Raw genomic sequence first — 12,086 nt, forward strand, 5'->3', positions numbered from 1 at the left:
TATATATATATATATATATAATTATAAATTTCCATGGCACTAAGTATGAATATCGGAAATCATCATCATCATCATCATCATCGTTTAACGTCCGCTTTCCATGCTAGCATGGGTTGGACGATTTGACTGAGGACTGGTGAAACCGGATGGCAACACCAGGCTCCAGTCTGATTTGGCAGAGTTTCTACAGCTGGATGCCCTTCCTAACGCCAACCACTCAGAGAGTGTAGTGGGTGCTTTTACGTGTCACCCGCACGAAAACGGCCACGCTCGAAATGGTGTCTTTTATGTGCCACCCGCACAAGCCAGTCCAGGGGCACTGGCAACGATCTCGCTCGAGGAAGTTAATTATTTGAACATATTTTTTATTGATTTGTTTGTTAGTCAAACAACCAGCAGATTAGTCAACCATACATGTAAAATCACAGATCATTGTATGGTTGAAAGGAGTTATTAAAACTGAAAAGAAAACAATATTTCAATGTAGTCTTAAATTATTGACCCTTTTTTTTTTTTGTTTAGTTTCATGAGGAGAAATGGTATTCATCTCGGCCTTTTTCACACTGTTATCATCAATGTGGTTAATGTTTAGCTTGCACTTCTGTTTGTTGTTGCTTACAGAAAAAACAACCAGTAAAAATGAAGAGATGGTGATGTCAGTATTGGTTTTAGATTTTGCGAGAGCGGGTAGTACTTATTTTATCAACCCTGCTAAAAGGATGAAAAACAGAAGTCGACCTCAGCAGAATTTGAACTCAGAACATAAAGATGAACAGAATGCCACTTAGCTAACAATTCTGCCAGCTCACCACCTTGAATGGTTTTATCAATATTTTGATTCTTGATTGAACAAAAAGCTAATTGTCTAAAGGTGGGAGAATAGTTACTGTGTTGATGTACATAATAGGATTTATTTAAGTATAATCTACTTGCCTAATACTTAGACCCTTCACTCCCTATCAAGCATAGGCCATCAACTACTTTGCTCCATTGTTCTTGATTCTGGGTTGTCGTTATATACTTCCCTTCAGTTGGATCCTTGCCTCCTTGCATTTTCCATTCAGATTTTGCTGCACCATGTTGTCTGTTTCCCTGAAGAAAGGCCTTTTTCTCCCAAGTCTTGTTGAGTTTGAATTATCATTGATGCCTCTGTAACTTTGCTTCTTCCTAGGTAGGAGTGTTGGTCTATAATAGTCTGACCTCTATCCTTTGACCTGTCCAGCATGGGAGGCTCTACTAGAAGTTTGCACTCCACTGGCATAGCTCTGTGTCATTGAGGTACACATGCCACCAAACTGCAACAAGACTGGACCTTGTGGCAGTTAAGTATAATCTGCTGAGACAGGTTATATTTAATACTTTAAAGTATTTAGTCCAATGTTTTACCATTTTTTCTAACCTCACTACCCAATAAGTCATTAATGTTATAGATTTCTTATTTTAATGAGATAACTTTGTAACAAGATCAGATATATTTGACAAAGTTGACCCAATGTTTTACTAAGTACATGTTTTATTGATTTATTGATTCTGAATGTATGAAAGATGTGTTGAATTCAGCAGGATTTGAACTCAGAAATGGCTCAAATGCTGTAACAATTACCACTGCTCTATCCTGTAAAGTACTAATACTGCCTGAACAGTAGACAACACATCCTTCTTTACTATTTCAGACATAACAAGTTTCAAACTGTATGAAAAAGTTACCAAACTTCCTGTTGATTTGAATGTCATCTTTGGTTGCAGGTAAAACTTTCCGAATTCCTGAAATTGTGGATGACAAGAAACAGAAAAGTAAGAAACGGAAAAAAGAGCCAATTACAGAAGAAAAACCTGAGATTAATTTAGAACCAATTGAAGATTTTGTTGCCAACACCTGTAAGTTTTAGTTATTCTCATTACCAATATTTAATTTGTAAGAAATGTTTCTTATGTGAGAGCTTGGCTCTGTAAAACGCTGGGCTTGGTGTTAAGTTCAGTTGTTCACTATGTTCATACTCCACTACCAGTGTGTGACCAGAGAGGTAAAGCTATATTTGTTGCTCAATATAAATCATTGTATCACTGAATGGGAATGGATCATAGATTTTTCAACACTTCATCCCATAAATGATGGAAACCATTTTTTTCTCACTGAAACCGGAAGGTTGAATTTAATTTAATTGCAATCACTTTAGCCTCCATAACAAAAATTTAATAAGTATTCATTAGCAGGTATCATTGTGTGGTAACAAAAGTCATTTTGCAACCATTGTAGTTTTGGATTCAGTCCTGCTGCATGTTGAGTGACTTTTACTGTAGTCTTGAGTCAACCAAATCTTTGCAAGTAAATTTGATAGAAGCTGTTCAGCAAAAGAAGCCCATAGAATAAATATCAGACTTCAAAAAAAAAATAACCACATTGGTTGATTTGTTTGGCTAAATCCTTCAAGATGATGCCCCAGCATGGCTACAATCAAATGACTGAAACAAGTAGAAAATAAAAGAACACATCCATTAAACATAATATTTATGCCAAGTTATAGGTGAGGATTTATAATCAATAAAATTAATAATGTTGACAATGTTATTGAGTGAAAAACTATTTAATTAGTTTCGGCTGTGTGATAAGTAAGTAGCTTGCTTACCAACCACATAGTTCTGGGTTCAATCCCACTGCGTGGCACCTTGGGCAAGTGTCTTTTACTATAGCCTCGGGCCGACCAAAGCCTTGTGAGTGGATTTGGTAGACAGAAACTGAAAAAGAAGCTCATCGTATATATGTGTGTGTGTGTGTGTGTGTATGTATATATATATATATATATATATATATATATATATATATATATATATATATATATATATATATATATATATATATGTATGTTTGTGTCTGTGTTTGTCCCGCAACATCGCTTGACAACCGATGCTGGTGTGTTTATGTCCCCGTAACTTAGCGGTTCAGCAAAAGAGACTGATAGAACAAGTACTAGGCTTCCAAAGAATAAGTCTTGGGGTCGATTTGCTTGACTAAAGGCAGTGCTCCAGCATGGCCACAGTCAAATGACTGAAACAAGTAAAAGAGTATAACTTAGACGATAAGAATTAGATGTTTGCATTAACATTGTTTAGTGCTGCTTTAAAATTGATGTAGTAATTTTGTGTATTGGTTGTAAATAGTAACATGAATACATAGGATATGACCGATGGAGGCCTAAGAAGAAGAAGTAAGAATTATTGGATGTAATTAAGGTTATTTTGTTGACAGGATATATTTAATATTTCTTCATTTGTGGACATTTAGCAGATAGTGTTTTTTTTTTGTTTTTTTTTGTCTTGCTAAGTCTGGAAGCAGTGCCGTATCCATGGCCTTCAGAATTCCTCCCAAACCAATGAGACTGATGTCATTAAAATTTTTCTTGAACCTTTGCAAGTCAGCCTGAGAAAGGAGCAAATTTCAGAGGGTTGACGTTTGGGGAATGAAGGACTAAGCATAGTGATTGGTGTTGGGGTTGGGCAGGTTGGAACAAAAAGTATCGTGTGAGGAAGAGGGGGTCAGAAATACCTGAGTGAAAGTGGTATGAGCCTGGCCAGCTCTGAAGAGCAGAACTCATTATAATAGCAGTAGAAAAGGTAAGAAAGAAAGAAAGAGAGAGAGAGAGATTTATGTGCTTGTGTTTTGAGGCTGAGTGTATTTATGAGTGGCTTTGTGACATTTTGCTGAGTGGCCCTTTTTCTAAATGCAATCTGGGGTCTCTTGCATGATGCAGTGGCACCTTCCAAAATGTAATTTATGCATTTTTTCCACAAAAATAAAAATAAACTTTAGGAGTACATAAATTACATGAGTAGATTGTTTCTGAATTTGTTTAGAAATTTTTTTTTGTTGCAAAAGACATACAAAATGTAAACATTTGTACCGGAAGTTGACTCAATTAATGTCAAAATAGGTTTTTACAGAAAAAATAAGAGCTTAAATATAATGAAGTTGACTTTTATTTATGCTGGACAGTATAATGCTTGCTTTTTCTGTATAAATTTACTAAAACCATTAAATGGTTAACTACTTTTTGAAGTCTGACGTTCATGCTGGTAATCATGGTCTGGGCCATATTTTACTCGGTTGAGTAAAGTGTCATCCAAGCTGATGTTAATTGATTATTAAACTTAATTTGCAACACCTGTGCATATTTATCAGCTTTGGTTTTGTTGATAATTGTTTTCAACAACTTTTCTTGTGATCATGGTTTGAAAAGACATACAACAGTATGATAAAAATCAGACATTATCTCTTGTAGGCAAGAAATGTAAAATAAAGTTCATTATAAACAACACAAACACTTTGTAATTTAATAGCTTTTAATGTGATACCTGTTAAACAGAAATTATTTTTATTTAATGAAAATTTAATAAAATCTAATCATAAGTAAGTGAAATTATGCTAAATACAACAAAATTGAAAACCTTTTCTCCCTGCCATATTAGCAATTCTGAAAACTTTTGGGTGCAAATTTTACATGAGTAGCTTTTTATAACAATTTTTATCCTGAAAATCACCTGCATAAATTATACAGGTGCACAAATTACATGGGTTTTTATGGTAGTTATTTTTTATGAAAGAAATATAACTTTTATATGTAATTTTTAAGAGACAGTAGAATTTTTATTCAAAGTGATTTAATCTATAATTTCTGGAAAAAGAATATTTTAAATTTGAAAAGTAGTTTTTACAAATGAAATAAGTAAATAAGGAGTTTTTCATGTAGTCACTTTCTTAATCTTTTTTTTTATTTTTCAGTATTTTCCTATAAACATAAATTACAGAAGAATCTGCGAGATTCTTGTCTTCCAGAGTTTGAAAGAATGTGTTGGACGAAACTTTCTGAACGTCAAGCTCGAAGGAAAACTGAAACTAAAGCTATGGTCAGTGTTTTTTTTACATTATACTTCTATGAAATGTCTATAATTTTCTTAAAATTGAATGTGGCTGGAAAAGAGACAACTGTGAAGTTAACCTTTTTAGCTCTGCATGCAGGGAGATAACCAGAGTCTGTACCACAAAAATAAACACAAAAATGCAAGTTTCAAATAAAATGAAATTTATTGAAAGGTACTAAGCAGAAGCTTCTAGAAATTGATATTATCTGGAATTGGAAACCTGTCCATCTAATACAGATATTATATTTCTACTACTGTCAGCTGACTGGGAATCATACACCTTCCTGTGAGATATATCGTTTTTATTTGCCACTTGGAATTTTTCATCTTCAATTGTCTCCAAGTTATTCCCATTAATCTTTATCAGAATCTTCGAAATTTATAGTATCTCATTGGTTGTAAACTTAACCCTTTGAGTTTTGTTCCTAGAGTGTTTGGTTGCAGTGAGCATCATAGTAAAGAAATTGGGAAAAAATATTTAAAACATCTAAACACATTATCTGCAAACAGACATCTTTAAACAGACCAATTCTGCATTGACGGTTTATTTTTACTCCAACTGAATGATCTGTTTTTAGTTTGACTAGATTTTAAAATGGGGTTTACAAATTCCTGTTACACTGGGATTTTGGATGAGTGCCAAGTCTGACATTCTTAGTAAACTAAGAATACATTCTGATACAAATTGTCAATAGTAGTTCTTGTGTCATATCATTCATTGAGACAGTATTACATATTTGAAATTATTAATTACACCTACACCTATGATGACATGTAAAGACTTTTGAATTAAGTCTGATATCTTATAAAAATTGGCTTCACTGACCACAAAGAGATGAGTTTTGAACTGTTAAAACAAGAGATCAAAACACAAACTAAATACTGAAAAGTACATGGTTCAATAGCCCGTTTTTACCAATTTTTTACCAATTACTATAATACATTACTTTTATATTATCTTTTGTTCCAAGTGTAATTTTATATTGAAAACATTTTAGTAGAATGTTTGGGGACTGAAATAGTTTACAATACTTTGTGTATGGCCTTTGATTTAATCTTCATCTGATTTCTTTTCCATTATTTTCTCTAATATAAATATATCCTTCTTTTTAGGAAACAATTTTAGAGCAAAAAATACTGGATGGAGAAAATCTGGAAGATGGCTTTGAAATTGGTGCAGGTAATTTGATTCTCATAAATATGAGTTTTACTTGTGATATAATGTTGGTAGCAATGGTGCATCGCCGAGTGGTTTGGGTGTCGCACTTACAATCTCAAACCAGGTGATGTGTTGTATTCTTGATCAAAATACATCAGCTCGCATTGCTTTACAATCACTTTGACGTGTAACATATAGAACACTGTGCACTTGTACAGGCAACGTTGATTTGATGGAAGGAGTGAGCATAGCATAAACATTTGATCACTATAAACAAATCATCTGTGCAGGTTGTTCAGCAAGAAATTACAGAGCTGTCTTTTTTTTGGACTTGAGATTACCATTAAAACTGCTCAGAGTATGAAGTGAGGGTGAACAGCTCAGAAAGGGTAACTGCTATTTGAGTGAGAAGTCTGGCAGTCAGGACATGTAATTGAAATTTTAACTCTAATAAGAACTGAAGGTTTAATATTAATGGAATATTGTTAATGATGGTATTACAAAAAGATATTTTTTTAATCTGCTTTGGTTTTGACATCTGGGAAATAACATCTATCCTGTTGGTTCTGAAATTATAAGAAACATCCTCACCTGACTTTCTGACATTGTTCAGAATCTTGCCATTTGGAAGCAGCAACAAAGCATAACTTCAGGTGCATATTTTTGTATATGAGATTTTCCACTACTGCAATTTATTTTTAAAAAATCATGTCTGAATAGGTTATCAATGTACTTGTGTGTTTGATCTGTGCTCTCAGAACTCACTATCTTTATTCAACATAAGTATGTATGATATTGATACCTTGACTTGATTAGATGGAAATACCATATCTTTCTTACATATGTTGTAATTTTTGTGGACTAACTTAGTGAAATCTAGGTTTTGTTCCATTGCTTTTACATTTCTCTTTCTTTTCAGATTTGAATACAGCAAGTGGAGGTGATGATGATGATAATGATGACAACATTGTAGGGCCCGTCTTGAATCTTCAAGATGACTTATTTGACATTGAAGATGATTCTCCTATTACTGGTTTGTTTTTACTTTAAGAACATAAAACCTTTACTGTAGTTTTGCTTTGATTATTTTGTATAATTATTTAAAGTTGGCCTTTGACTAAATTGAATCATGTTTGATCTTAGTTTTCATCTGATTTATTCAATAAGCAACTGTGAAATTTTAACTTTGTTAGATTTAAACTGAGAAATATTTTGAACCAAATGATAAGTATTTTACACTGAGAGTTTAAATAACTTGATTTAAGCTGTAAATCTAAACCCTTGAAATTGTCAAATAGCAATAGATGAGAAATGGTTAGTTGTAATATTGATAGCTTTCCTACAGATATTTAATGGGTGGTGTGGTTCTTGTTTGAGGGATGTGTTTATAGTTGTATGTTCTATCACAAATTACTTAACTATAAAGAGGCACCTATTGTGACAGTTGAATTGAGACAAAAAGAGTTATGTACCTTGTTTAGTGTTGTATAAATGAAACAGTTCTAAATAAGAGAAAGTTGTTAATTTAGCTGACTGTAAACTTACTGTCGCATTATCAGCTTACTACACCCGTTACAAAAGAAATGGTTATTTCCAATTGGCCTGGAAAAATGTTAGATAAAATTGGTTTCAATGGGATTGGGATTAAACAGAGAAGTTAGAAGGTAAATTTGTAGCACTTTGTTGGGTGCTCAACTGTTTCACCAATGGTTAGGAATGGTAAGACATGAAATTTTCTCTTGGAACATATTTCTTTGTATCATGTAAAAGAAATAAGCTCTTCATTCTGATTCCTGTTTCACTTCAGTTATTGAACATCAAAGTTTCCCCATCTCTATAAATTCGAAACTTTGAATCACATGGGGCAATATTTTATGTGTCTGCAGTGGAACTCTTGGACAATTTTCTAACTTATTGCAGTAGTAAAATAACACTTATTGCAGTAGTAAAATAACACTTTTACTCAAACGAACTTGCTATTTTTCTTCTCTTTTCTTTTTTTTTCTTCTTTAAGAAGAATCCAAGCGTGGTGAACCTGTGAGCAGTTATGAGCATTTAGTCCAGAAACACATTGTAAGTATTAAATTTAACAGCTATATTTTACATTTAAACCAAAAGGTTGTAAAAATGTGTTTAATTGATGAAAGACAAGAAGTGATTAAAAATGCTGGATTTGATTCAGGTGTAATCCTTGCCTTCTTGCAAAATAGGCAAAGACATGCTTTTAGGACTAGATATATGTCAGGTTCATAACTATTTAAGGCATTTTATTTAGTATTTTTCAGTTCATTTAATTCTAAATACTTTAGCTCATCAAGCTATTTATTTTAGATTCTAGATCTTCTAAGAATGTTACCTATGATAGTTTGGCCTTATATTTTAATGCTATTGAATACTAGACTAGGGTGGAGGCGCAATGGCCCAGTGGTTAGGGCAACGGACTCGCAGTCATAGGATCGCGGTTTCGATTCCCAGACCGGGCGTTGTGAGTGTTTATTGAGCGAAAACACCTAAAGCTCCACAAGACTCTGGCAGGGGATGGAGGCGAACTCTGCTGTATTCTTTCACCACAACTTTCTCTCATTCTTACTTCCTGTTTCTGTTGTGCCTGTAATTCAAAGGGTCAGCCTTGTCACACTGTGTCACACTGAATATCCCCCGAGAACTACATTAAGGGTACACGTGTCTGTGGAGTGCTCAGCCACTTGCACGTTAATTTCACGAGCAGGCTATTTCGTTGATCGGATCAACTGGAACCCTCGACGTCGTAAGCGACGGAGTGCCAACAACAACTAGACTAGGAGCACTTAACTTCCACATTATATTTATTTTCTTACAAACTATTCTCATTATCATTGATATTCTAATTCCACTTTAAAGGAGATTAGTTGGCAAGAGAGAGAATTTTAAATAAAGACACCTGTTTTTGTCTTCTTTATTGTATTTTAACCTCTCATCACCTGGTATAAAGCCATTTCCATCAATACTACATAAACCTCAGTTGGGAGGTCTTGTCATGTGAGTTTTCTGTTAACGTCCCTGGCACCAGTGTCACATAAAAAGCACCCAATACTCTGTGAAGTGGTTGGCACTAGAAAGGGCATCCAACCATAGAAACCATTGCAAAGCAGATATTGGAGCTTAGTGCAGTTTCTATAGCTTGTCGGCTCCTCTTGACCTGTCCCACCTGTACCAGCATGGAAAATGGATATTAAACAATGATGGTGATGAAAAATATGAATAAATATTGGTTTGTTTTTTCTTAATTTTTCCCCTTTGTTATAATTTTCAGGAAGATTTTTATATTGGAGCTCAAAAATATGCACAAGTTACCGAGCTATCAAAACGAATTGCAGAATGGGAAGAAAAAATCATTCCAAAACTCCAGGAAGAAGTAAGTTCTTATCTTATTTATGAAGAAATCTCTGTCAGTGTTTGATCATTTTGTAACAGCTATTATTTTACATGCCTCAGTAAATTAGTCAAAATATATAATTCAATAAATCACTCCAGTTTAACATGTTAAATAGAATGTCTATTCAACATATGCTACAAATGATTGGAAATGCATTTTGAAAAATTCTTCGGAAGGGTTTTTTTAGCAAAAAGAATAAAATTTTAATGTTTGGTATTCTGTTACTTTTGCATGATTCAGTATTTAGTTGATATAATTAACTTCAATCTAATATTGGAGTAAAACTTCAAACTATGTAACAGTTAAACTTTTCAAATTTTTATTGGGTTTTTTTTTCCCTTTTTTCTCAGGAACAACATGGACCATTTGACATTCATGAGTATGGTACAACGATAATCAATTCTCTCCAATTAGGAAATAAATTTCCATTAGCCAAATTGATGAGTGGGAAACCGACATACGAAATTGGACGTCTGTTTTTATCAACATTGATGCTGGTGAGTGTGAATAAAACCTGTAATTACATTTCACCTAAATTTATTAAGCTTCAAACCTGAAATGATGTAACTTACTATTGTTTGGTGGTAGTAATTAGAATTAATTAGTTTTGAAAGTTATTATTTTTAGTATTTACAGTACTAATGGTATTAGATATGTCCATGTTGATATTATGATCATCATTTAACATCTGTTTTCCTTGTGGGCATGGGTTGGACAATTTGACATGAGCTGGCAAGCCAGACAACTGCACCAGGCTTCACTGTCTGTTTTGGCATGGTTTTTATGGCTGGACGCTCTTCCTGATGCCAACCACCTTACAGAGTGGACTGAGTGAAATTATGAATCTTAAGAGTATAACTTCTTAAGTGGTTTGTTGGAGATTTTCCTGCCACTAAAGTAATTTGTCAACAAAGATATGTATGTTTTGTTGATTTAAACATTAAAAAAAAAACTGCTTCTATAGTTGCCAGATTTGGTGCTTTAAATCATAAAGGATGTACAATTCATCATTAACAATACTGGTTTATTGTACATTACTTCTCTCTAATACATATACATGCACAATCATGTCATTTCTTAAAATCATTGGTCAATTTATAAGATTCTTGAGTTATTATGACACAACAGTATCCATCCAAGGGTAACACATCTTCAAAGTAAACTCTCACCAGCTACTTTCTCAGTTTCTTCTGATCTATTCCCTGTACACTACTGTGGACATGTGGTGGAAATTTGCCAAACTAGATTATATTTATAATTAAATACCTCTCAAGCAATGCAACAGACAACATGATCTTACAATTTAATGAACAAATTTGACAATGATATTGGAGGACATTAAAAGAAAAAAAATAAGACCTGGTATTTAAAATATTAATTTCTTTTGACTATGAACAAAACTGATGTAAAATTGGACAATGAATAATACTCCCTTTTCTAAGAATGTTAACAGTATATGTAAAGGGAAATTGAAACCAGATTGCAGATTTGGTTTCATAGAAGCTTAACATCTGATAAACACCAACCATGTTGATCAAATATTGTAGAGTTTGTATGTTATGGGAACTGAGAGTACTAAATTTTGAAGCTGAAATGTTTGTACTTATGTCTCCCTATGGCAACAAACCTATACTAATTTAAGAATTTTATTGAAAGGGAACAGCTGCTTTTGAAACTGCAAGCAGAGTTGAAATGTTCAGACCACTACCTGTTTCCTCAAACTATTTTCTGACCAAATAGTGTTCTCTTACTTAGATACAAGGCCCAAATATTGTATGGGGTTGAGGGACAAAGATCCTGGTGGATTTGAACTCAGAAGGACATAATTAAATATTTAAAAGATATTTGAGCTGCTGTCATGTACTTTTTGCTATCTTTTATTTAAATGCTTCACTCTAAAATTTCCTTATCCACTTTATCTGAAACTTTTTTTGTGTGTCTCTTTAATTTAAAATAAAGGCCAACACTGGAAATGTGGAACTTTCTTGTACTGGAGTTCTAGAAGATGCCATGGATAAAGCCGAAGTTACACTGATCCGGAGAAGCCAACATTTTGAAGAATTAGAACAATATGTTGCTCCATCATTGGTACATAAAGATAAATAGAGCCTATTTTATTAGTTAAGATGGATCGTTTTGTTTAACATGCGTTTTCCATGCTAGCATGGCTTCGCACGGAAGGAAGCTCAGCAGGACATTTATGACTGGATGCACTTCCTGTCACTAACCCTTACCTGTTTTTCAGGTACGGAATTTTTTTTTTATTCCAATGGAATTCGAAAATGCTGAGATAATGGACAATTTGTTCGCAGGAAATGTCAACAATATCACAGGTTGTCAAGAAGAAATGTTTCTACTGTAAAAATTCTGTACAATGTTCATTTTTTTAAGTCTAGAAATTCGTGTATAAGTGACCTTAGCCTTTGTATATTAACAACGAAAATGTGGCTGCCTGCAAGATAAACCTTTAATTATGACAGGCTGTAGAAGCAGAGGTAATTTTGTATGCAGTCAATATTGTAAACTGGACTTCTGATGCAAATACAAGCATTCTTGCAGCACAAATTAATTATAAATAAAATGAGAATGAAATAA

General features: G+C 33.5%; 1 protein-coding gene across 3 annotated transcripts in view; it reads left to right on the top strand.

The window, feature by feature from the left end:
- Positions 1-12,086, top strand: part of LOC106881080 (condensin-2 complex subunit H2) — a 39,180-nt gene extending 27,094 nt beyond the window's left edge. For 2 of the 3 annotated variants that reach the window (XM_014931297.2, XM_014931299.2), the window contains exons 12-19: positions 1,747-1,878; positions 4,778-4,902; positions 6,031-6,097; positions 6,996-7,109; positions 8,091-8,149; positions 9,369-9,470; positions 9,842-9,988; positions 11,451-12,086. In XM_014931297.2, coding sequence (XP_014786783.1) covers positions 1,747-1,878; positions 4,778-4,902; positions 6,031-6,097; positions 6,996-7,109; positions 8,091-8,149; positions 9,369-9,470; positions 9,842-9,988; positions 11,451-11,597 — 893 coding nt within the window. In that variant the 3' untranslated portion in view covers positions 11,598-12,086. The remainder of the gene's footprint in view (positions 1-1,746; positions 1,879-4,777; positions 4,903-6,030; positions 6,098-6,995; positions 7,110-8,090; positions 8,150-9,368; positions 9,471-9,841; positions 9,989-11,450) is intronic. The other variant, XM_014931298.2, reaches the window with a different exon arrangement.

The sequence above is a fragment of the Octopus bimaculoides genome, chromosome 6 (genome assembly GCF_001194135.2).
Source record: "Octopus bimaculoides isolate UCB-OBI-ISO-001 chromosome 6, ASM119413v2, whole genome shotgun sequence".
NCBI lineage: Eukaryota > Metazoa > Mollusca > Cephalopoda > Octopoda > Octopodidae > Octopus > Octopus bimaculoides.